The 25,668-nt window shown below is 54.7% G+C and overlaps 2 protein-coding genes and 1 long non-coding RNA gene across 6 annotated transcripts in view; 2 read left to right on the plus strand and 1 right to left on the minus strand.

Moving 5' to 3' along the window:
* Positions 1-6,924, plus strand: part of ARSG (arylsulfatase G) — a 44,390-nt gene extending 37,466 nt beyond the window's left edge. For 2 of the 3 annotated variants that reach the window (XM_068655434.1, XM_068655435.1), the window contains 2 exons: positions 1,641-1,731; positions 2,045-3,500. In XM_068655434.1, the coding sequence (XP_068511535.1) occupies positions 1,641-1,731; positions 2,045-2,373 (420 nt within the window). In that variant the 3' untranslated portion in view covers positions 2,374-3,500. Of the gene's footprint in view, positions 1-1,640; positions 1,732-2,044; positions 3,501-6,084 lie in introns of those variants that run through there. The other variant, XM_068655436.1, reaches the window with a different exon arrangement.
* On the minus strand, positions 3,256-24,753 carry WIPI1 (WD repeat domain, phosphoinositide interacting 1). 2 transcript variants are annotated; one of them, XR_011088839.1, is made up of 13 exons: positions 24,588-24,753; positions 23,026-23,108; positions 21,358-21,527; positions 17,512-17,608; positions 13,544-13,641; positions 12,479-12,571; positions 12,057-12,127; positions 11,172-11,279; positions 10,257-10,421; positions 9,961-10,068; positions 8,580-8,701; positions 6,920-7,887; positions 3,256-3,811 (listed from the first exon to the last, which is right to left on the minus strand). XR_011088839.1 is itself a non-coding variant. In XM_068655437.1 (13 exons), the coding sequence occupies exons 1-13, from the start codon at positions 24,680-24,682 to the stop codon at positions 3,764-3,766; spliced, it is 1,359 nt and encodes a 452-aa protein (XP_068511538.1). In that variant the 5' UTR covers positions 24,683-24,753; the 3' UTR covers positions 3,256-3,763. The 2 variants fall into 2 exon arrangements, 1 of the variants encoding a protein (XP_068511538.1); XM_068655437.1 differs by having other exon boundaries at positions 7,787-7,887.
* On the plus strand, positions 21,797-23,762 carry LOC137841937 (uncharacterized). The gene is made up of 2 exons (XR_011088840.1): positions 21,797-21,882; positions 21,994-23,762. It is a non-coding gene; the product is annotated as an uncharacterized lncRNA (long non-coding RNA).
* Positions 24,754-25,668: the final 915 nt, after the last annotated feature.

Genomic DNA, 25,668 nt, shown 5'->3' on the forward strand with positions numbered 1-25,668 from the left:
CGTCCCGGCCCCGGCACAACCTGTGACGGTGCTGGGCCGGGGCCAAGGTCCTGTTTTGAGCAAAGGCTATTTACAGTAAAAACAAACACATCCTACGAAACGCATCAAGGGTACGAGCGGCTGACAAATACGCTCTTTCCATGAGCTTAATGTCAGAGGGGTGTGCGCCTCCTCCCCACGCACTCGCCGGCTTACGAAAACAGCCCGGAGCTGGGAGTTCAGATGGAGGGTTCGCTGAGGAGAAGGGTGGGTTGTTGGTTTTTTTTTTTTCTTTTCATTTTTTTTGTTCTTTAATAACAAAGTCACGGGTTGCGGACCTGGGAACGCTTCTTGAAAGGGCTCAATCGAAACAAGCTCCTCACTTCTGCGGTGAATGGGAACGGATTTTCTTAGCGTGGGGGTTTTTGAGGCGCGTTTAGGAATGAGCCCCTTGTTGTTTCGGTGCCTCTGGAGCCGGGCAGCAGCATCCGAGCCGTGCTGCTCAGGTTAAAGGGTGCAGGCACAGCCGAGCTCTGAGGCTGGAAGCAGACAAATGGGTTGAATTCCTGCTATTTTGGCTTCGTGGGCCCTTAAATAATTACTGAGTGCTGCTTTGCAGCTGCTTGGTTCCGGCTGCGGGTGCCAGCATAACCTGCAGCACGCATTTCCTCCTCGCAGCACGCTCACGCTGTGACCTCTCCCAGCTCACACCCGAGCCTCCCACATGCAAGTTTTCATTTTTTTCCGTAAAATACGTTTTTTAAACCAAATTCCAGATGGTGATTATTTACTTTTTTTAATCCTGCAACTGAAGGCAATGGAGGAAGCCGGGAGCACCTGGAGGTCCCCCAGATCCCGGTGTTTTGGGGCAGCGACGGGTGGCAGCCACGAGGCTCCCAGGGCGAGCAGAGCCCGCGGCGGTGCCCGGGGCAGGGCTCCCGTGCCGGACACCTGCTAAGTCATTACAGCGCTGATCAGCTGCGAACACTGTTACTAAACTTGGCACCGCAGCTGCCTACAACTCCGGCAGATGTTTCTAGTTTTTAGCACAGTGGAAATTTCTTGAATCACTTTTAAACGCAATTCCCAGGGAGGAAACCTCTGGTGACTCATCACTCAGCGGAGCCATTGGCTCTGCAGCGATATTATCTGACGGAGACCGCCGAACCGTCCAGCTCACTTGTCTTCTCCCTCCCCGGTGCCAAGGCAGGCGTCCTGCACGGATCAAGTGTCCTAAATACCGAGCTGCAGAGACTCGACCCGCCCTTCCCAATTCCCTTCTCCTCACCCCGGCTCCCTGCTGCTGTCAGGGCAGGGAGCGCTCCCCCCTCGGCGTGGGTCAGCCGGAGACGCAGCGGGCACGGTGCTCCGGCACCTCACCTCCGAGCACAGCCCCTGCCCTGCTGGAGCTGAGCTCAGCCCAAGCTCGTGGCTTGGCCACTGGCCATCGGTTCTGATTCCTGAGATGTTTCTGCCACCGGGGAGGTGACCTTGGAGGAACACGAGGTGCTGGCGCTCAGTTCCCTTCTGCTGGGCTGCTGCTGGGCTGAGCAGTGTCCCCAAATGTGTGCAGGGGTGGGGCACGGACCCGTGCTGGGAGGGAGCAGGTATCGAACAGAGCAGGTTTGCTCTGCAGTGGGCTTTTTCTCTTCTTCCTTCAGGTTCTGCTTCACCCCAACAGCGGGGCAGCTGGGAAGGACGGAGCGATCGAGGCGCTGCGGCTGGCTCAGTACAAGGCATTCTACACCACAGGTAGGCTGGCTCTGGTACAGATCATACCGCCAGGAAAAAAGCTTCTGAGGTTCCTGTTTCCCTGCAGTACGGGTAAAAACCAAACTGGGTTCATGCAGGCAGGAGCAAGCCCAGCAAGGACTGCGTGGGTGCCCACCTGTGTGCGCAGTGCGGGGTTGGCTCCAGAAGCATCGCAGCCTGGCACTGGGACCTGGGCTGCCAGGGCTGGGTCATAGTGGGAAGGGGCCACCACGGACTGGTGAGGAGCCCAGAGGTGGTGCCGGGGCAGGGGTGAGCAGCCTGGGACTCCCGTGGTGTTTGCTTTTCTCCCTAGGAGGGGCGAAGGCTTGTGATGGAAGCGTTGGGCCAGAGGAGCGCCACCAGCCACCCCTCATTTTCAACCTGGATCGCGATATCCAGGAACAGGAGCCTTTGGATGTGGCATCCGCAGAGTACCAGGCAGTGCTACCTGCAATCAGCCGCGCTTACGCCCGGGCTCTGGAGGATATTGCCACAGACAACGTCTCGGTTGCAGATTACTCCCGAGATCCAGCGGCGGTGCCGTGCTGCAGCGCACAGCACGTGGCTTGCCGATGCCAAGCGCCTCCCGCGGCCTCGCTGGACCACGGCATGGAGAGAAGAGCAACGAGGCTTTGTCTTTAAGCAAATAATTGCCCGAGCTGCTCCTTTTCCCATTCTGGTTTGGTGAATTTGACTGTTGTTCCTATTTGCTTCGGGCTTGAGGTTGGCCAGAGGGCAGGGACAGAGGCTGCGGCTCGCTTCGCTCTGTGCCGTGGGGTGATTTAGTCATGGGTCAGGGGGAGCAGGTAGAGGGGTCCCCGTGGGTGCAGCTTTGTTCAGAGCAGGGCTGTGCCCCCGGCTGCAGGATTCCCCTGCGGCTGGAGGAGCAGCTCACTGCAGTACCTGGTGGCTCTGCGCGCAAAAAGACTTTTGGTAGGGCCCGGCGGCTGAGAAAAAGTAATTTTTTTCATTAAAACTGAGCAGAGCAGGGCTCCAGGCAGAGAAGCAGCTCCTGTGCGATGCTGTGGGGTGGGAACAGCTCTTTTGGGGTGTGAGTGGGCACAGGCACAGGCCTGGGGAGTTGTGGAGGCAACACAGAGGGCGCAGCTGAAACTCAGAAACCACCAGGATTTCCCAGCAGCCGAGCGAGGGTTTTCTGAAACGCTTTTGGCCTCCAATTTACGCACCCGAGATCTTTCTTTGGACAAGCCGTAAGCGGCTTGTCTCAATCGAAGCAAGGTGTTACACCAGCCGCAGGGAACTGGGAGTTGTAATTACGGGCAGCGCTGCCCAAATTAGAGGGGGCTGCCCAACCGGCTGCAATTAGCCCTGGCCTGCAGCCTCCTGCCCTCCCGGCCTGGCACGGCCGCCAGCAGCAGGGCAGCGCGGCTTTGGCCAGGCTGGGGCCAGGCACAGCCGGAGCCTTTTCCCTCCCACCAGCGCCCCAAACCCACTCGCTGAAGCTTAATCAAGACTGACATCTTTAGGGCCCCACAAAGAACAGCAGGAGCAGGGGCAGCGAGCTGCCAGGGACAGACCGTGACTTTATTTCTGTCTTTAAACGGAGCAAATTGCATCTTCTCTAATATCACTGCAAAAATACTTTGCCTGGGTAAAATAGGCTTATCCTGTACAAAGACATAAGTTCAATATCTCTCGCTGTAAGTACATTTATACACATAAAACGGCATAAATTAGAAAAGGGAAAAAAACGGGTATATAAAATTCTGGTTACATACAAATCTGATTAAATTAGCATTTACAATGTGGTTCTAGGATACCTGTTAAATATAGCGCTGTGCAGACAGTACATTGACACCCGCCCAGACACGATTAAAAAGAGGGGGCTGGCGGGCCGGGCAGGCCAGGTAGTCGCTCACACGTACTGGAGTAAAAAGCAGTGGCCCACCTTGGATTTTTCTTTTTTGTATTTTTTCCTTTTCTTGAGGACACGCAAACCTCTTCTTCGAAATTCCTGGCTTTTCCAAAGCACTTCCCAGCAGCTGTCCTACGCGCGGATGTTTGCGTCTCATCATGACCTCTTCGCTCTGCCCGGCTGACCTCCACGGCACAAGATTATCTACCAAAATCAAAACAGAATGGCCTTACTTTTCCCAGCAACAGGGTGTGTTTCAAGTCGCTTTTACGCACATGGGACGAGAAGGGGGAGGGATGTCCTGCAGTGTTTTACTTTCCATTCCAAGGCAGATTTGTGAGAGGTTTATTTATTTACTCCCCCCCTCCCCAAATTTACAGCCCTGGGAACAGGAACCATCTGGCCTGGCGATAAGGGTCTCTTGCATGTAGCTGGCATGGCACGGCGCGCACCATGCTTGCAGGACTTGGGTTCCTCGGGATGAGCCTCATTTGCCCCACTGGGCGCTCCCAGAGCTCACCTTCTGGCATGGCAGGAGGGGAAAGGAGCTGGACGGGGCTCTTTGGGGCCTCCAGATGGAATCCAGAGCTAAACACCTACATTTGGGGCTGAATGGGGTGAGGGGAAGCCTACCCCAAGTACCAGCAACGCGTTTCAGTGATAAAGCACGGAGAGGAAATGGGGAGCAGCAAAGACCCCGAGACACTTCATTCAAACACACGCCACAAGAGATCAGAGACCCCGGGAAGATCCACACCTGCTTCTGGAAGCTCGGGCAGAGCCCCCCGGGTGGGTGCCCCCACGCAGACCCCAGGGCACGGCTCTGCCCGGCTGGGTGCCAGCCTGGCCGCAAGCCCCCAGCGGTGCCGGTGCCATCCCCACACCCGGCTGCCGGAGGGGCTGTACCCGTTCATCCCCTCCACAGCCTGCAGGAACGTCACTTGCCTGGTTCTGAGGCACAAAGCCTTGGTGCTGGGTTGCCTGAGGAGCTCAGGTGCTGCATTGATAAGCTGGGCTTAACCCTGCAAGCCCCAGCTGCCCCAAATGCCCGTCTGAGCTACGGGGGCAGGAGCTGTGTAAGGAACATGAGGCCACTTAGGTGTGGCCAGACTTGCTCAGCCCCTCTTTGAAATATTACTGAATATTCCTGCAGTTCCACAGCCGAATCTATCGCCTTCTGCTAGCAGCAGGGCTGCCCGCAAGTTTTGGAGGCAGCCAAGAATCAATGTGCTGTGAGTGAAGGGGATGTTTTTAAAGACTGAGCATCAGCGAGGGGATGAAGAGCTGACAGCTGACTGCTGTCCACAACCCATCCCGACGGAATGAAGTGCCTGTCCTGATAAAGCCTTCACATCAGCTCCGGTCCTGAAGCTGACAAGCTTCAGAGCGCAGCCAGACGCAGGACTGATCACGTCTGCCTGGAAAGGCACTGCCCAAGCTGCTGAAAGAAATCCCCTTTCCTACTGAATTCCAGCAGTGTTAGGAGATCCCCTGGTACGGATTCTTCTGGTCCACGCACACCATCTGGCCTCGTTCTTGCTCAATCCTGTAGGATTTATTCTGTCAAACCTCACAGCCCTACCCTGTGGTGCCTCCTGACAGGCTGAGCAGCACCCTGCCAGGCTCCAGCACACACCAGCAACTCCCAACACCACTGGAAACATCAATGACACCGATGAATCCATAGAGGAGTGACAACTGCTTAGCCAGGTGATGAGAAAACGGCTGGGACCATCACAACCATACACAGCCAGAGCTGGGCTCGTTCTTCTCTTCCCACGAAGCCGTCCGATGGTGCAGCCTCCTCCCAGTCTCAGCACAGCACCTCCTTCTCCCCTCAGGCTTCAGCCCGCTGTCCATCTCCGTGATGCCTGGGCACCTCCTGCAGAAGCTCAACAGCTACTCCAGAGCCACTGGCGGACCTGAAAGCACTTAATCCATCCCATCAGTGCAAGCGAGAGATGGAACTGAACGTGTTTAACCTCTTGCCACAGGGTTCTTCAGCAGTGCTGCCATAATTAGTTTCAATAGCCACATTAATTCTTGGTGAGGGCAGGTTGTGTGAGCCCTCCTTGGGCTTCTCATCTCTTCTCTGACCTGTCCCTCCTTCCAGCTAATGAAGAGGCCGTTTTCTGCAATCACACCACATCGTGCGTTAGGCTGAAGCTGCATTTCTTGTTTGAGCCTCTGGAGTCTTGCTCACCAGCACTTGAGAGCAAAATGTTTCAAAATGGAGCAGAACTGCTGGATCTAAGCACGGCTGCTTCTCCAAAAGTATGTCTGAGTTCAAAGCCACGCTCGTGGCGTGGGCTGCGGGTGAATATTCCATTTTGTCACAAGTTTTGAGGTTTTTAAACGTCTTTTTGTTGCACACTGGAAAACAAACACAACCCTTCCCATGTTTCTGCAAAACAGAACGCTGTCAAAACATTTTTGTTGGATAAGGTCAGGTTTTCTCTCCCTCCTTCTCCTCGCAGAAGTGACCGATCCCTGAAACCCCTCTCGAACGAGTCACCGAGACCGAACATTGCAGCACTGAGAAAACAGCGGAGTTCAGTGAAATTCAGAGCATCAAAACATCCCGAGCCAGCCTCCGTAAGCACTAACCCAGCAGGAGCCAGCTAGTAGGCCAGATGCAAAACACATTACCGTCAGCAGTGGAGGGGAAAAACCTGAGGTCCTAGCTGCAGACACGAGCTGGAAGCTCCAACCACGAAGCCACCGCACCAGGGAGTAGCTGTGGATAGCTCCTTCCCTCCCCCCCCACCTCCTCCCTACCGTTACACATGTAAGTTGCTCTGCCGGGTTAATTACAGCACAGGATTTTGCCAGATCAAAGTCCATTTAATAAAGGGCCTGCTGCTGTACAGCGGGGGTTTGGGGCTGGTTTTGCACAGCACAGTCCCAGCAGGCAGGCTCATTCAGGAGCAGCGTGGTTCCTGCTCGCTGGCCTTTGCGTGTCCCCCAAGCACATGTTGGAGAGCAGGTTCATCAGGAGGAAGCAAAGGATTTCTCTCTGGCCCTGCTGCTCCTTGGAACATTCCTTCCAGATGCCTGGGCTGGCAGCTTCTCTGCAGCCAAACAGACCAAAGGGGAGACATTTTAAATGGCCTTCATAGGGGACATTTAGGGGAAATAGAGAACTCTTGTTCTCGGTTTGTACCAGGCTGTGTCACAGGTAAGAAAAGAGAATCAGCCTAAGGATTATGTGACTTGAAGAGCTGCTCCTAGGCAGTGTTTCAAAGGGAGCCGTGAGCTAATCATCCTTTATATAAATAACACTTTGCATCAGTTAATATGAAAGTGCCTTACAGAGGTCAGCCTCAGCATATGGAACAAATCCTGGGATCCCAATGAAGCTTTCGCTTCCTCCTTCTTCAGGCTCAACTCCAGCAGCAGGATATGTAAAAATGGAGTAAAGGTTTCAAAATTCTGCCAAGTCTACAACTGGAAATCCATTACAATATTCTGCTATATTAATGCATTGTTATTAAGAAGACACTGCTGATTACAGTACCATAAGCAACATCTGTCCAGTTAACAGTTAAATGTTTAACACAATAAATGCTTATATAATAGGAAGAGAAGCAGGAGAGACACTGCCAGGCTTAAGTTAGATTTTATAAAGCCAGTGTGTTCTTCCAATGGTAACTGAGAAAGTGCTACTTAAAAATCAAAAAAAGGTTTAAAACTCTGTTAATGCTATTCAGCTTTGTACTCAGAAAAGGAGACTCCTTTTCAGTCAGCTCGGAAATGGTGAGACTGATGAGGTTCAGGTATGTTCCAGTTGTTTCCCATAAACTAATACAACTGACTGGAAATGCAACAGGGAATACTACATTTTTATTTCTAAATGCTGGTATTGTTCAGATTAAAACTACTCCTGCTAATACTAAAAATCTGAGCAAGGCACAAAGGTCAGCTCTGGATCTGCACTTCATTCTGCTACTTTGTTCGGTTCCCTCTCTAATTATTACACTGATCATCTCTGCCCCATCCCTAACTGCCATTTAGGGGGGTGTAACTTTCCTGGCACTGTCCCTATACCTTAATTAGTTATTTTAGGCTTCACAGTGAACTGGGACAAGGTCAGGGCAACAGTATCTCTTCTGTAAGAGGTTAACACTTTCTTCTTAGCATGAGGGCTGAATTGCTGTTTTAGGGGTCCCGAATGCTCACAGGAGGAAACTCATTCTCGTCGTCAAGACACACTGGTCCGGTTGCAAACTCATGCTCTGGGATGACCTCTCCTCGCAGGGCGCCGCCGTCCTCCGAATAACCTGCCAAAGTGAAAACGCAGAACGTGGCTGATAAATGGATGCACGGAGGCTGGAAACAAACAGCTGCGATGTTGTTTTATCACTGATCTAACCCAGAGCTGGTTCCTGTGGCATTTGGCAGAGCACCGAGGGATGGTTGTGGAGAAAGGTATCTCTGTCAGCGCTACCCGTTAGGGAACGGACTACGTGGCTAGCTCCTGTGGCAGCAGTTGGCTTCCTCTCACCCCAAATGTAAGCCCCAATTCCAAAATGGGATCCCCATCTGTATGCACTCAACACTACGGAATAACAGGTCAGTGCTAGCTCTGTTTCTGTGAAGTGTAACAGGTTCAGGAGAATCTGTAGTGAACTTGACGCAAAAAAAAAATAGTGAGATCTGACTTCCAGAGCCATGGTTCCAACTCCTGGAAACCCGTCTGGCAGCTGGCAGGCTGCTGTCGGACCAGCTCCAAAGCTCGGATGTGGTTTCTGCTCGGCCAGGGGCCTGTTTGTGAGCGGCGCTGCACAAGGGGCCCAGCAAGCAGAGCAGAGAACGCCTGAGCCATCCCGGGGGAGGGACTGGGTGAGCTCCAGAGGGCCCTGCAGTCACGGGGTGTTTTGCTACAACGAACCTTTGGAAGTTTGGGACCTTGCCACTTTGCTCCAGGGGCTTTCTTGCTCCTTTGCCCCAGGGAAGGGCAGCCGATGCTCACCTGGCATGGTCGAAGTTGAAGGCACTGTGCTTTGTCTGGCTACAGTCGCTGCGTACGATTGAGGTACTGGAGGCTGAAGGTCGTTTTCTTTGTTCTCCTCCGTTTTTCCTGAGCCAAGCAGACTGATTGTAGAGGGGCAAGAGGGGAGAAGAGTTAGTGCTGATTCCGTCCTTCCTCCCCCAGCACCGGCTGATACACGGGGGGCATCCACGTCTCCCTGAAGCACCTCACCCGCCTGTACCAGTGCGGCCAGGCTGTGCCTGCAGCCCTTAGAGCACTGCAGAGGAGATCATTGTGCTCCACAAATAAAGCAGGGGGGAGCAGAAGATAGGGAAAGCACTACTTCGGCTGGAGGACAATGCTGGCATGAGAATAGAAGGGAACAGACTGACCACAAAAGCTTTAGGTTACAAAGGCAAACAGTGTTTCTAATCACGGAGGGGGCTCCGAAGGGCTTCCAACAGGAGTGGACTAGATGAGAAAAGCAGCGCTGGCTAGTTTGGGACGGAGTTTGAGCAGAGATATAGTGTGATGTAATGTAACTCATGACCCAAGGGCCCTTTTCAGTCCTCTGATGCTAAAAGAGGAACCCACACAGGACGCTGGCCTGCCAGCTCCGGACGGCTGCTTCACAACGGGAGCACGGGGGCGGCAGCGGGGTCTGACGGAGGCAGGAGGCCGGCGGCCGGAGCATGCTGGACAGCGCAGCTTTCAAGTGCCTTTGTTTTGTGGCTTTTTAAAAAAAAATAAAAAAAAATCTGCTGGCATTTTCCTGGCCGGCAGCCACGTCCCGGCTGAGAGAACATGTTACATCGCACCCCACCCCAAAGGCTTCACATCTGGAGCCAAGGAGCCCAGATGTGGGGCTCTGCGCTTCGTTTTATTGGCGCGCACACGGAACGGCAGCACGGCAGGCTCTGCTTTGGCACCGCGAGCCTGCAGGCATGCGTGTGTGTGAGTTTTTGTTGACGGAAGCTCCCAGTGCCTCTCCACACCATCACACCCCCAAAATCGGCTCTCCAGCACCCACTCCTGCCTGGAGAAGGTGCTCTGCTCTCCTGCCCCCCCGGTGGTCAGTGCTCTGCTGCTGGAGACATCTCCTGAGGCACAGCCTGTCCAGCTCTGCCATCTAGGCTGAGATGTCCCACAGCTGCCAGGGGATTTGGGATGTCTCTGGTTTCTTCTGCAAGATGCCCCAGGTCCCTGCCTGCTGACACGGTCCTCTCTGATGTCTGTCAGCTCAAGCAACTAAAATCACAAGTCAGTTCTAAAGTTCTTGCTCCTACAGCTCTGCTTTTGTGCTTTCAGGTGAAATTCCCTTTCTTAATTTTCCAAAATCAGCCTCTGGATCAATCGGGTAGGGAACTCCAGCACACTGTACCTGTGTTTCTTAATTAAGACGCACTCTCCTCCATCTTGCGGGTCCAGGTTGTAGATGTAGAGATGTCCATCTGAGGTGGTCACCAGCAGCCGAGGCAGCTTCTGAATCCTAACACGAAAAGTGCTGTGAGCCCACACGCGACGGCTGCACGCACACACGGAAGCAGCAAACACATGCTGCGTGCTCGGCAGCAGGCACGGGTGCCAGATAACGGGCCACAGGGTGGTGTTCCCCACAGATAGCTGTGTCTGCTCAAAGGCTGGTGTGGCAGAGGGGCCACGGGTGTCAATACGTACGTGGAGAGGGCGCAGACGTTCCTCTGCCCGGAGGTGTTGAGGCGTACAGTGGCGAAAGCTCGGTCCTGGTTTATCATGCCTGATACCTGGGCAGGGAGGTAGTTGGTAGCAGCCTGGAACATCTTCCCCATGTACCCGCTCCAGGTTGGAGGCTCTTCTGGCCGGCTGTGGGGTCACAAAGCAGCATCAGTAGGGCTACCACGGCCATCCGTACAAGAACAGATTAGGAACGATGAAAATCATCCTGATCTCACTTATGTGGAAGGCTTTCTTTGGAGCAGCTGTGCCCCTGGGCACCCTTACAGAAGCCCTTCTCTGTCTACCAAGAATGGTTGATGTGTTTGCACCAAGGAAAACAACACGGAGCTGATCCCTGTGCTGCACTTTCTGTTCCTGGTGCCCACCACAGCATTAGAAGCCTGCAGAGCACCCCCTTGCCCTGCCAGGACAGACTCATAGTAGCACATTCACAGACTGAATGATCTGGTATCAAAATTCCCCTTTCTCTCCTGCAGCAGCAGAATCCCTTCCTGTGGGTGAGCCACAAGGGCTCTCATGCCTCTGGTGGGAGCCTTCTGGCAGCTCGTGGAGAGCCCCAGCACAGCGGAGAGCCTGGGTTTGCTCTGGCAGCTCCAGCACGAGCAGCACCTTGCTGCCAGGGGAAGGCTGGAGACAGGGAAGGAGGCAGGGGACAGTGGCAGCTCATAAACACAGAATAGGCCTTGGGAAGCTGACAGCAGGGACACGGTGTGTGGCTTTCCAAGGAGTGAGCCCGTCAGGACACAAAGCTAACGAGACAGTTTGCAGCTGGTGGAGAGTATGTGGCGAGGAAACGGAGGCCAGCTGCGTAAAGGCAGGTGCCTGAAGCACAAACAGCCCTGGGGCAGGCAGGTGAGCCCAGGTTATCCCCCTCACCTGTCAGTGAGATGCTCCAGTTTAAAGATGTGCACCGTCTCCGTGTTGCTGGAAGCACACAGGAACTGGGAATCCATGCTGAATACCAGGGAGCTGATGTTCACGTACCTAGGGCCAAGGAGACATGGGCTGGTCACCTCTTGGCACGTTACCGAATGGGACCTGCTGGGTTTTGTTCAAAGAAGAGGACAGGGAGGAGGGAGACCCCTACAGAGAGAGAAGCCCCCTGCCTGGCTGCTCCTGAGGCTGCCTCGCCACAGCAGCTGAAGCTTTTGGAACTGCAAAGGCCAGGGAGGACATCCAAGGAGCTGGATGGCCCAGGTGCAGGTGGCGTCTTTTCTATGCAGGCGCAGCATGGCCAGGGTATGTCAGGCATGTCAGGCCGTGTACTTGCAGGCGTGTAAAATCACAGGTCAGCGATAGGGGAGAGAGGAAGATCAGGAAAGGATCTCCTGAAGCATTTGACAGGGACTACAGAAGGGCAGCAACAGCCCATCGCTGCCATCAAGACTTGGGCTCTGCGCAAATGGCTTTGTAGCTTCACAACACCTCCTTTGAGAAGACAAGAGCCAGGATAACTCCGGAGACTTCATTATTTCAAGTAAGGAACAACAGAAGGATGGAGTAAATGGGCTGAATCTACCTCTGTTCCCTGCAATTGTCCCGTTCCGTGGCACACTGAATTGAATCACTGCACTGCCAGCGGCAGTTGGGCGCAGCGTGGCCTCCTGGCACAATGACATTTCTATCTGATACGCTCGCCCTTGTTTTCTTTCTGCAAAAGATGCCAGAGCCGCCAGGATCTGACGTTGCCCTGCCCCTGTGTTTACATTTCTGCTCCGGGAACCCTCTGTCAGCTTGTCACCGACAGAAGAATGAACTGACCTTTTCATCCCTCGCCGGAATTCATAGAGCTTTTGCCCACCAGGAATGGAAAACACACGAATGACTGTGCCCTGCAAAAAATGCAAGTGGAAAGATCACACAGGAGCAGGGCAAAGAGCGTGAGCCCCTTCTCTGACACACCCAGGAAACTCCGTACACACGAAGGCCTTGTTTGCCAGCCCGGGTCAACATGAACACAACGCAGCGGCCTCTTACAAGTGGGAATCCCTTTATTATCCCTTTATTGCCCCTCCCCTGTGAGCTGCCTTTAGGAAGGGGCTGCCCCGAGGCCCTGCTCTCCCTGCAGCAGGCAGACGAAGTGCGAGGGCTGGCTGTGAGCCCTCTGCCAGCTGTGGGCTGGCTGTGGCCACGAGGTTAATGCAGCAGCACTCTCTCACTCACTCTCTCACTCACTCACTCACTTTTTCGGAAGCGCTTGCCAGCTTCGAGCCGGTGGAGTTGAAGGTCAGGGCAGCCAGAGGGCCGTCATGGGCAGGAATTGTGCAGGCTGTTTTCTGTAGGACAGGAGGGAATGTGAGTGCAGAGAGACACGCTGCTCCTCGGCCTGCGTAAGGGCAGGGTGTTCCCTGTCCAGCACCTCCTGTGTGTATTCACAGGACCGTATCACGCTTCTGGGATCCCTTCAGCAGCCTCAACATTTCTTATCTCTGCCCCACCTCGAGCTCCCTCCCTGCGCACGGCAGGCGCTGGGATTACAAAGAGCTCCTTTCAGGTGCACCCCAGCAGGCTGCAGGCTCGTGGCTGTGCCCTCGCTGCAGCCTGGCAGGTCTCTGTGCGCCTTGCTCTGTGCACACCGTGCCTGTATGGCACACGCTGCTGCAGTGACGCCACTCGGATGCCTGCGGGGAGCCCAGGCCCTCGCTAGAACCTCTCGCAGCAGCAGTGCGCCTTCCCTGCGAGCTCTGCTCCTCCCCTGCTGCAGATCCTCAGCTCCTGCTGCACGTACAGAGCGGCAGCCTTATGTAATCCAAAGCCCTGGCATAAACTGCAGCTAAGCGTGACCCTAGCCAGGGAGAGATTTCCTGAGGGGCTGCGGGCACCCTGCCCTCCCCATGACTTTGGGTTCAGCATCCAACCCCTTCAATTCTGTGATGCTGTGATCTTTTCCAGCCTGCAGCAGGGCAAAGCAGCTGCCCAGGTCCTGCACTATGCAGCAGCTCCAACCTCCGTGAGCCACCCCAATCACATCGTTCCCTCTGTGCACGCTGCCAAAGCTCACGTGAACCCTTGTCCGTGTCAGCCTGGCAGCTGCCCTCCAGCTGCAGAGGCAGGGGGCACATTTACCTCCACATCCAGAGCTGGGAAATGGATGTTCTGACCTCAGAGGCTGCCTCCCCAGGAGTTCCTTGCAGCCTAGCTCGGCAGAGTGCATTTGTTCATCCTCCCCAAAGGCCCCGCTGGCTTTGCTGTGGTGCTGTTTGTTTCCAGGCCCTGCCGGTATCCACACGGGCGAGCTCTGCACTTACCAAAGTGTTTCCGTCATAAAGTGCGATCTCTCCGCTGGTCGCGCTGCCGGGATAAGCCAAGTAGGAGTTGGCGTGGTTGATCGAGAGAGCGCACAGACCTGGCAAGGCGAGAGGGGTGCAGCTGAGCTTGTTTGTTGCTGGAGGACACAAAGTGGAGATGTGGCCACGCACACGGCGGGGGTCGAGGCGCTGCCTTATTTTGGGCCAGTGGCCGGTACCAGGCACGGGCCGGCTGCGTGCTGGCGATGCCTCAGCCGTGGGGACACCTGCTGGTGTGGGCCAGTACGGCTCCCTGCTCCCCGCCACGGCCTCCCCCAAATCCTGCTCGGAAAAAGCCCAGGTCCTGCTCAGTAGCAGGGTCTGGGCTTCTTCCCCTTCATTATCTCCTTTGAGAAGGCAAGAGCCATGAAACACAAAGCACAAGGAGGGACATCTCAGGGCTAGCAGGACTCCTGTCCAGGCTCTCTTGGACACCCATGGATGTGAGCAGGGTGTAAGCACACACCTGGAGGCTCGGGTGAGCCGTGCACCCTGCACACAGCCCCAGAAGGACGCCTGTGCAGCAGCTGTGGGGCTGGGCAGTGCCACTTCCCTCTCCCAGAGGAAAAGGGAAGCAGAGAAAGGCACAGCAGATGCCACGGTTGCGCAGGGAGGTTCTGGCAAACAAGGAAACTTGAACCTAGCTGAATTGTAACCATGGAGGGAATTCTACGCTGTAACGACCGTCTGTTTGTGTGCCAACATGAGCAGAAGTCTCCCAAACATCCCCTTCCAAGAGAGCAGGAATTACAGGAGACAAGTGGATGGATGGATGGATGTGTGTGTCGGCCTCTCCATCCGCCTGCCCCCCGAGTGACCTAGGAAAAGAGCATCCCTTCCTGCCTCTGCTTTCTGCTGCTGGCTCAGGACCATCCCAGCGGCTCCTGTCGCACACAGCAATGGGTCTCACTCGCTTCCTGCACCGTGGCTGCGTGCTCCCATCCCTCCCAGAACCCACTCAGAGGGTCGGCACAACCCCGAGCTTCCTGGCTGCTGCCCGGGGTCCCACGTAGCCCCACGTGCAGAGGAAGCTGCGGGGTTAAAGGCTGCCGGGGATCCCACCAGGCTCCGTGCCACACTCCCTGAACAGGACGCGCACAGGGAGGTGCACAGCCGCGCACACGTCGTGTCAGGACGCTGCCCTGGCCCCGGCCCAGCAGCAGGGAAGGATCAGCTGAAGCTTTTGTTTTAGATCGTTGTTTCTAACTAAACAAAGAGACCGCAGCAGCGGAGCCAGGAGCTGCGGGATCAGCCAGGGGCCCCAGAGGTCCACTCCCCATCAATCAGAAGCGTTTACATCGTGCCAGGGACCGTGCGCGCCGGAGGAGAGGAGCTGCAGCAGCAAAGTGCTGGCAATTAAAAGGCAGGTGGATGGCACCCACACAGGGAGGGGTGGCAGGAGAGCAAGGACAGCCCAGAGACTGCTTGTGAAGAGCACGGGGGGCATCTGAGGAGGGTCTTCCCCCAGCCCAGGGGATTGTCACAGCCCTTCCTCTAAGCGGAGGATCGAGAGAAGGCTCCAGCTGAACAAAGCGAGCTCTGAGCCGGCCGGCGTGAGTCAGCCTCTCCCTCTGCTCCGCGCCTGTCTGGAAGAGGCAAACGGGAAACCAGGCCAGGGGAAAACACAGATGGAGTGTACTGAGCTGACCTCGGGGACGCACAGAAAAACGGCATCACAAGGGACACGGGCAGCCTTTGAAAATGCCCTTCTGCTCTCGGCACCTGACAGCCCCGGTGAGGGTTGGTGCATGCAGCGGGGGGCTCAGGAAGGGGGCACAGCCTGGCACTGCTCAGCACAGCGCCCCTGGGAGTGCTGCTTCACAGGTGGCTTCCCCAAGCAGCGTGGAGAAAGGCTGCTGCACTAGGGAAGCCTGGCCTGGCTCCCCAGCCAGCAGCTCCAGTGGGATCTGAGGGGTGAGGGGATCCACACGAGGTGGTTCCCAAAGCTGCAGCTCTCAGCCCTCGTGGCACGCACGTCAGCAGGAGCTCAGTGACCTCCTCAGCACAAATCCTGCCTCTGCCATGAGTCACCTCGCAGCCACGGCGCTCCCTTGGGCTCTCCTGCCTTCCCTGGAGCAAATCAGGCTGGGACTCGCTGGGGACAGGAGCCACCGGCGCTCTCCTGCATGGCAAAGGCTCCCACGCCGGTGTGCTCAGGGTGGCGAGCAGCCAGCCCCGCTCCCAGGGCGCTGCATTGCCCCGGGGACTTTGCTTCACTCCCACGGGCTCAGACACGCTCGGGTGCTTCTCGCCTGGAGCTGGAAGCTCACGACTAAGCAGCGTGGTTTCCTCTCAGGAAAAAGATTCACTCCTTCTTTGAGCACACACGAAAAACACCAGACTCGCCCTCCCCGGGCGTTTTCCTCTCTCTCTCTCTCCTGCGTGGAGGAGGCTGGGCAGACCTCACCGAGGGGACAGCCCGGAGCGTGTGCAGTCAGCCTGGAAAGTCCGTGCACATCACCACTGCAGGAAGCATCGCCTCTCCCAGCCTGTGCGTGTGAGGGAGCTGGAGGTCACCACACTTCCCCCCGAGCTGTGAGACAGCAGTGCTGGCTGCCCCTGCGTGCTGTGAGCTCCCCGGGCCCAGCCCTGCATTGCCAAGCAGCTGAAGGAGAGAGAAGGGTCGGGAGCTGGGTTCTGAGCAGTGGCGGGTGCAGATCTCACAGTGACTGCCCCAGGGGAGGGCAGAAAATCCCCGGATCCCTGCTCGGAAAGGGCTTGGCAAAGGAGAGAGAAGGCTGGGCCGCCTCAGCCTCCCGGATACACTGTGCACGAGGTCAGGCCTGGGAGCAGCGCAGATGTTTGGGGACAAAGGCAGCACACGTGGCACAGCACTTGTCACTCAGCTCATTCGGTGACAGCTGCTGCGGTAAAAGGGTTTTAGAAAATTAAGCTCATATGAAGTCCTGCGATCCGCAGCAGCCTCGTCCTGTCCCAGGAACTGCTGACTGCTGCTGCTCTTAAACTGGGACCTGACCGTTCAGCCCGCCTGCAAACAGCTCCAGGCCTGGGTATCCCCGTCCCTCCTGCCACGGCGGGGCTTTCTCAGGAAGATTTTAAACTGTAATTATATTTGCGGCGCTGAGGACATTTAATCCATATGAAGAGGCCATCTGTTAAGACCTGAAGTAGGTCAGGGGAGAAGCTGGAACAGCATCCCTTGAAAGCCCAGAAGCAGCCAGGCGTGAGCGCATCGATAACTTCACAGGCAGCCGCCCCCGAGACGATGCCGCAGCCGGTGACGGGATCGCACCGCGCGCCGCCGGCACGCAGCCAACTTTCCCTGCTCACTGCTAAAAATAGCTCCTCTCCCATCAGCAGGAAGGCCGGATTCACCCCATGCTGCACAGGGAGGATCTGTTCTGCTGCCACCTGCCCTGCCCTGCCCTGCCCTGCCCTTTGGGTTTCCCGTGTGCTTGGTGTAACATCAGGTGGCGGCCCAGGCTGCTGGGAACTCCCTGGGTGCTCCGAGGCATGGTGTGGCTCCTGCAAAGCGCTGCGGGGCTCTGACACGGGGCAGAAGGAAGGGCAGAGAGCCCCAGAGCTGAAGGATTTGAAGTTGTCCTGTACACGGAGGGAAGCTTGAGGTCCTGGCCTGCCCTACAGCTTCACTTGTACAGGGAACGAAGGCGCGCTCTGGGAAGCTGCGTGGCCATCCTGCAGGAGGATGGGGTGAGACCGAACCTCACTCAAACCCTGCTGACCGTTTCTGCTCTCCTTTGAAGCATTTGCTCAGGGCAGAGCAAGGTTTCCTCTCTCACAAGCCCAGCTGACTGCCTCCAGACACTGCTGGCTGCTCAGTGCTGAATTAGCTGTGCTGCTGCGGGTGCACAGACTGCAGGCTGGTTTAATTCTAGCACGAATACCGGGGCTGAACAAAGCTCCTGCAGAGCCCAGCTCTGCCTTTCACGCAGTTCTGCTGCGCTTACCTGTTGCATTGGGAGGCGTATCCATAATTGTCTTCAAAAGCTTCATGTCCTTAATGTTGTGGATGTAAATTGACTCCTCCAGGCAAACAATCAGCCTCTGCAAGGACACAAGGGACGTGAACAGAACCTCACCAGCGCAGGCACAATGCCTCTACCTGCTGCTCCCGCAGCTCTCACAGCCTCATCTTTGCTGCCAGAAAAGCTCTGCAGGGATTTTACTGAAATGCGACAGAAATGTGATCTCCTCTGCTTCTGCATCCCCTCTCACTGGACAGCCTTTGATTTTGTACAGCTCTGCTTCTGAGAGCTGCCTGCATCATCTGCTTTTGCATTAGAAAGCAGATAAAACGTGGTGATTTCTGTTCCTTTTAAGAGCTGATCCTCCACATCTCCAGGCCCCAGAACATGAGGACACGCCTGGGTTACACCCTAGGTCCTGGTTACCATCTATTTCTACCCCAACTCTTATGTTTTTTTCATAGCAAATTACTTCCATTACATTTTTTTTTTGTCATAGAAATTTACTTTTTGGTCATACAGGCCACAGTGCAGAGAGGCTGCCACTCCTGCTCGTTAGTATGCCTACAGATGGACTTGCCTGCCCCTTGCCCTGACTTCTTCCCAGTTTGGGAGCAAGCACCCAAGCACCGGGCCTCCCATTTCTGCTAAACCCAACGTGTCGACATCAGCAGGCAGGATTGTGCTGCGTGTGCCCAGAATTGTGTAGAATTGTATAAAACTGGGCGGGAACAATTTGTTCAGGGACGGTCACAGGGGTTACTGCTTCCCATCTAGTATTTACACCATCCTGGCAGACGGGCAGGGTATTTCTCTGTTAATGTGCTTGCACCTCTTCTGTGGAATGAACTCATCAGGAACACCCACCCCCTCAGCCAAGAGGCAGCTGCTAAGCGAGAAGCTGCCAAACGATGGGCAGGAAAGGCAGAAAGGAAAAAGGAAGCCTAATGTTGCAACCTGAGCATGAGGCCACCGCTTCTGTGATCACTCAGCTTTGTGTCTCAGATCTCTACGTGTTACAGAAGCATTTTGCAGAGGCTTTTTTGGGACCGGGCTCTGGATCTGGCCGAGGGGTTGTGCTGTCTAACCCCAGGGAGCGCACAGCTCCACCTGTATTAGTGCCAAGTGTCCAGAAGCCCTGAAAATATCCCAATAAAAATGTAAGGTCAGACTCTGCCCAGGCTCCTGAAGATGAAGCATCCGAATCCATGTACAGGAAGCCTCCACCTCTTTAGAAATGAGGCCACTTATTTAGTAGCTAAATGTGGAGTTCAGTTACTAACTTGAAAACACCCACATTAGAAAATCTTTGCTTTCCTCCACCATTCCTCTCGGATCAAACTCTTTCCCACTTCTATTCCTGCTAACCACAGCATCTGGGGCTGTGTCAGAGCCATTTTGCATTTCCAGGAAGACTTTGCCTTTTCTCCAGTAACAGCCATCGGCTTGCAGAGACCGTCAGAGCAATATTTATACAGCTGACTTCGGCAAAGCCACCCTGTGCTTTCCCAGAACTGCACGGCGTGCTGCTAGTGCTGCACAGGTGAAGGAAGACTTTAAACAACAGCAGCCAGAGCTGCAGCACGGAGGGCTGGCACCAACAGGGACAAAACCCAGGAAAAGGACGAGCAGAGTGATGGGGGTGGGAGGTGAAAAGGCAAAAGAGGCCTGGGCAAGCTCACTGGGAGTGGAGAGGGCTGGTTCTCTGCCTCCTGCCCTCTGTGCAGCCCTGCAGCCCAGGCTGGCATCAGTGTAAGAGCTGTCGAGGTGAGGAAAGGTTTTTATCCTCACTCTGCACACAGACAGAGCCTCAGAGAAGGTGCTTGGTGCTGCGATTGCTACACAGTGTTCGAGGCCCTGCTTCCTGCGTTTCTCTGTAGTGCTCCAGTTTGACAGGGCTCAGGTTAGCGGCTGAGCTGTATGTTGAGGACTTAAACATGCTGGGCATGGACACAGCCAGAAAAAATATCAAAGCTCTCCAAAGAATTCAGGAGGGTTTTGGTACAGTAACTGAAAATCCAGGGAGGTTACAGGAGAGCTTCTCAGCAATCCCACAGCACAGCCTTATCAGCCCCTTTGAGATAAATTGTGATCTAGTTTAATGCAAACTCGAGTTACAGTGGAGCCTGAAACAAGGAATTCTCATGGATCAGCAACAACCGAGGGACTATTTTGCTTGCACAACAAGGATTTTCCACAGAGAGGTCAAATCAAAACATTTACCATTTGTTTGAGATCTGTTCCTGCTTCGTTACTGTCTTCCTGTGTTAATGGCTTGTATGGGACTCAGCCTTATATGGACTTTTAGAAGAGTAAGGCTTTCATACTGAACCCCAGGAAGGTGTTCAAACATGACAGCACAAGCAGAACCCCACTGCCACCAGCTTAAATACTGAATACAGATTGAAATTGTACAGTTGCACAAAACAGTTATTACTCTGCACTTGGATGGTGTTCCTCTGGGCTCCCAGGTCAGAGCAGCAGGCAGACCTCGAGTTAGCTCTGAAATTCAGGTATCACAACGGGTGTGATCACAGCACTGCCCAGGCCGGAGAGCAGGGGCCTCCACCAAGGAGGAGGGTCGTGCTCACACCCTGAGCTCTGCTGCACAGGTAGAAATCTCTCCTCTGGGGACAGTGCCCTTGGCTTCTAGCTCATCAAAGCTCAGTGATTTATCTTCTGCCTGCCCAGCTATCTGTAGTATCTTCAAATCTCTTCAGGTTTGCTTGTTCTATGGTTGGTGGGTGAGCTCAGCCTGGGATTTGAACCCAAGCTCGTAACGCAGCCAAGGAGCGAGGCTGCCTACACATCATCCTCAGTCACTGGAACAGCACATGGGAAAAATCCCAGACTTCTTTTACTCCCAGATTTCCTAGAACTGCTAAGCAGAACCTCCCACTTTATTTTTATACATATACATCTATCTGCAATTCAGCGGAAGTCCTCGTTCTGCCAGCTCCATTGTACGTTTAAGTGAAAAAAATCAATTTAGGACAGATTTAATTGAAGTACAGGAACTTCTCGTCAAACACAGCTTTACTGGAAACTCAACCCAGAGTTTCCTTACGGGAGAGCTTTACTGCAGGACCCACTGTTGCTAACTGAGGAGAGGCTGATTATATACAATTACCCAGACTGCTCATTTCTTCATTGTAAAATGTCCTCAGCTTCTTTTGGCATATACTTTGAAAATAATTATGGAAAAAAAAGAGACTTTAAATCCTACAAATAGGGCTCAGGACTGTGTGAGGCTGTGTCAGTTCAGAGAACAATCTAAAAGCCTTCTTCCCAGTGGCCAGAATGTTTCCTATACCTGTAAAAATAAAACCCAGCAGCTAGCAGTACTTGAGCAGCTTTTTTGCCTCATCGATGGGGTTAAGATACTCTTGGATTTTGTTACCAACACTGACAGTTTCATTTGCAACAAAGATGGCAGAGGTGGTCCTGAAGTCAGGAAGTGGAATCCAAGGGAGGGAGGAAGATGAAAAGGTATTTTTTTTGGGCAGAACTGTGTGCTGAATAGGCAAGAAGACAAACAACAAAAACCCTTTGTGTAACCGCGAAGAAAACAAGGACCCAACATTATTTTACTCAAGCAGTTATGGCAGGTGACATCCACAGCCCTCCTCCTCCTCTCTCAGAGGTTACAAGGCGTGAGGTGGAGCTGGCAGAGGAGAACGTGTACCTACCTACCCCTCAAAGCCCTGTTCAGAGTGCAAACAGAGCCAGGCAGCAGGGTCCCAGCTGGCCTCTGCTCCGTGCACAGTCAGCACCAGCACAGAGCCAAACTGGGAGAGCTCTGGGCAGCCCAATTCCCCAGCCTCTTACCTGACGGTTCAGCCGGATGGACAGTATGTTACTGGAATAGCTGTAGTTGCAGATCTCCGTCCCTTTCTTGAAGTGGTAGACATTCATTTGCTGTGGCTTGGCATGACTGACCACGACCACAAGGCTGCTGGAGAACAGACGCTCCACGATGTAAACATCTGGGATTTCATCTGGGCACAGAAGGAAAGCGAGGCAGCCTTTAGCTTGGTTTATGGTTGGCTGGTTTGCTGTGACAAATGAGACTCAGGAGGGAATAGGGTTGGAAGGCTCTGTGCTAAGAAGCTCAACATCTGCTCTTGTTAAAAACTTCTCATAAAGGGCACAAAGCATCAAAGGAGGAAGGGGTTAAGGAAACCGCCCTGGATGCAGAATGCTGTTGTGCCCCTCCTGGGCAGGGCTCTCCAGCTGCAGGCAATCCTTGGGAACGGGATATAAAAAGGAAGCCCTCACCTTTACCAAAGGAAATGAGAGTCAGCTTGGTTAGGGACCTTCCTGGAGGCAGCAAGCATGCCAGAGCTTACTGAGGTAAGGAACAAGCTGCGTGGAACTCGCTGGCCACTCTGTGTGGTGTCTGATTTCTCCCAGCCTCCTTAAGGCAGGGGAAAGTTGATATGTTTAATCCCTCCTCCTCACTAGGGTCATGCTCTCTGCAGAGCTCTGGCATGGCTGTGGTGAACAGTGGTGTGGGATGTCTCGCAGTGACTGCTTGGGATGACTCCTCTTACCCTGAAAAGGCACCGTTACAACGGCCCTGCTGGACTTGTACCTGAGTCATCAGGGACTCTACCTTCTAATTAGACAGCCCTGAACCATACCCAGGGCTTAGGCTGTCCTGCACTGGAGGTACAAGGACTGCTCTGAAGATATTCCTGCATCTCAGCCCATTACCTTGAGCACAGCACCAGCAGGGATCTGTTTCTCTTTTGTCTCTGGATCTGCCTCTGAGGGGAATCCAAGCTCCTAAACAACTTGAAAAGATGGCTGTGGCTTGCTGCCATATGGCAGCTCACTTACCCTGTAAGGCAAAGGAGCCTGAACTGTGCCACAGATGAGGCAGCTATGCCTGGCTGCAGAAGCTCCCACTACAGCTGGCGGGGAGGGAGGCATCTCCTGGGGGTGAGTTGGATCTTGTTTGGTGCATCTCGGCTGAAACAACCCTGGTGAAGGCCTGAACCAGGCTACAGAGTGTGTGCTGCAGAAGGCTGTACCTGTCTTTGGCTGTTAAGCCGCCTGTGAGTGACCTTCTTACACTGGAAGCCCACTAAAACCATCTCAAGGTAAATATCACAGAACCTGCACTGGTGGCCTGCAGCTTCCCAGGCGTGTCTGAAACATGCAGCAGTGATCTAGCTCTGAACGCTGGCTTGCAGAACAAGCTGCTGCTGTCAGACTGACAAAGGGGTGAGAAAGAAGCTGGATTCTAAGCTCATGGGACTCCTCCAGCTCTGTGAAAGTACTGCGGGTGACTCAGAAGCTTCTCTGAGGCTGCAGCTCGCTCTAAAGGCTGCTACGCACCGGGCAGTAAACAGAGCTGCTCCTCTCCTGATAAGGGAACAGCAGAGACAGATGCCATCTCTGCAGCAGCTGTACACAGAATCACTCAAAGCAGGCCGAAGTTCAGTAACACAGCTAAAGCTGTCAGCCACCGCTCAGAAAGAGGAGACTTACTGCTTTCGTGGACCTGGTCCAGGTGCTCCACAGAACTTAAGGAGAAAAGCTTGTATCCAGTTGTAGTTCCAATTGCCAGAGAGCTGCAAAGACAAGACAGAGATGAGATCTGATGGCAAGGTTACGGCCTGAGTTCCTGCAGATAAGGGTCCGGGGCAGCTCCTGACCCAGCGATCTGTCAAGGCACAACTCCAGCTTCAACCTCAAGCACGTAAGGTGGGAAACCCCAGCACTGTGCTTTGTCTGTGGCTGCCGCAGCCTGCAGAAAGCAAGCACCCCTGTGGGCCAGCACAACGTCACCCACTGTGTGATCCTGGGGTGATGGATGGACAGAGAGATGGACAGAACACCTCCAGGGATGGGGCATCCACAGCTTCTCTAGGCAGCCTGTGCCAGGGCCTCAACACCCTGAGTGAAGAATTTCCTCCAAATCTCCCCTCTTTTAGTTTAAAATCATTCCCCTTTGTTCTGTCAACATCTGACTGAACAAAAAGTCCCTCTCCATCTTTTTTTTTATAAGCCCCCTTCAAGCACTGAAGGGCTGCAGTGAGGTCCCCTGGTCCCTTCTCTTCTGTAGCTGAGCATCCCCAGCTCTCGGCCTTTCTCCACAGCAGAGGTGCTCCAGCCCCTTGACCATCCTTGTGGCCTCCTCTGGGCCTGCTCCAGCAGCCCCGCATCCTCCTTGTGCTGAGGGCTGCAGACCTGGGTGGAGCATCATAGAACTACTAGGGTTAGAAAAACCCTCCAAATGCCCCCTACCACCAAACCTTGTCCCCAAGCACCCCATCCAACCTTCCCTTGAACACCCCCAGGGCCGGTGACCCTGCCACCTCCCTGCACAACGCCTGACCACACTTTCTGAGTGGAAACATCTCCTAATTCCAACGTGACCCTCCCCTGGCACAACTTGAGGCCGTTCCCTCTCATCTTATCACTGGTTATCTGTGAGAGGAGACCACCCCCAGCTCCACACGTGTTCCCTCAGGTACCTGCAGGGCGTGACAAGCCCTCCACAGGCCTCATTGCCCCTCATCTCACAGGACTGGGACCCATCACAGGACCCCTCAAAGGGCCTGGACTCCTCACAGGACCAGGACTGGGACCCCTCAAAGGACCCCTCAGGGGACCAGGACCCCTCAAAGGACCTGGACCCCTCATAGGCCCTCTCACAGCACCGGGACCCTTCATAGGACCAGAACCCCTCAAAGGACCCCTCACAGGACTAGGGCCCATGACAGGACCCCTTATGGGACCTGGACCCCTCAAGGGACCCCTCACTGGACCAGGACTCCTCATAGGCCCCCCCACAGCACCGGGACCCCCCAAAGGACCCTTCATAGGACCAGGACCCCTCATGGGACCCCCACAGGCCCCCTCACAGCACCAGGACCCCCCCAAGAACCCCTCACAGGCCCAGTCCCCCTCACACCCCCCCTCAGAGGCCCGGGACCCCCCCCCAGGCCCCCTGACAGGCCGCGACCCCCTCAGGGCCCCCCTGCCCCCTCCTGTGGCGGCCCCGCTGCCCCTCGCCCGTCACCCCCCGGCCTCCCCCCGCCGCTTACGTGCGGTCCTGGTTGTAGGAGCAGCAGCTGAGCGCCGCGGGCCCGCCCTGCCCCAGCCCCAGCCCCAGCCCCTGCCCCTGCCCCAGCTCCGCCATGCAGCGCCCGCGGCCCGGCCCCGGCCCCGCTCCCGGCCCCGGCCCCGGCCCCGGCCCCGCCGTGCTGGCGGCGCCGCCGCCGCTTCCCATTGGCCGGCGGCTCCCCGTAAGGCCCGCCCCGCCGGGGGATGGGCATGCGGTTCGGCCAATGGAAAGGGGAGAAGCGGGGAGGTCCCGCCCACCGGGGTGGGAGGGAGGGAGGCGATTGGCTGCGGGTGGGGAAGGGACGCGCCTGGCCACGTGGTGGTGTTGTGGGTGCGGCGGGAGGGGCCGGGAAGGGGGGGGGCAGAGCGGGGAGGGGGCGAGGAGGGAGGGGAGGGGTTTGTAGGGTTTGGTAGTTTTTTTTTTTTTTTTTTTTACCTTTTTTACGGTTTTGTAGGGTTTTTTTTGAAGGTTTTGTAGTTTTTTTTTTTTTTTTTAATTGTTTTTTTAACCTTTTTTCGGTTTTGTAGGTTTATTTTATTTTATTTTTTTACTTTTTTTATGGTTTTGTAGGTTTTTTTTTTTTAACCTTTTTAAGGTTTTGTAGGTTTTTTTTTTTTTTACGGTTTTGTAGTTTTTTTAAGGTTTTGTAGTTTTTTTTTTTTTTTTTTTTTTACGGTTTTGTAGGGTTTTTTATGGTTTTGTATGGCTCTGTGGGGTTGGGTTCTGTAGGGTTGGGCTCTGTAGGGTTCGGTTTTGTTGGGTTGATTTCTGTAGGGATGGGTTTTGTTGGGTCAGTTCAGTTGGGTTAGGATAGGTTGAGTTGGGTTAAGTCAGGTTGGGTTCCTCTGGGTTAGGTCCTGTTGGGTTAGGGCAGGTTGGGTTGGGTTTGTTTAGGTCAGGTTTGGTTGGGTTAGGTCGGGTTTGGTCAGGTCAGGTCGGGTTAGGTTCGGTTAGGTCAGATTAGGTCAGGTTTGGTTGGTTGGGTTAGGCCAGGTTGGGTTAGGTCCGGTTGGGTTGGGTTAGGTTCAGCTAGATCAGGTTCAGTTGGGTTGAGGCAGGTT

The sequence above is a fragment of the Anas acuta genome, chromosome 18 (genome assembly GCF_963932015.1).
Source record: "Anas acuta chromosome 18, bAnaAcu1.1, whole genome shotgun sequence".
Lineage (NCBI taxonomy): Eukaryota > Metazoa > Chordata > Aves > Anseriformes > Anatidae > Anas > Anas acuta.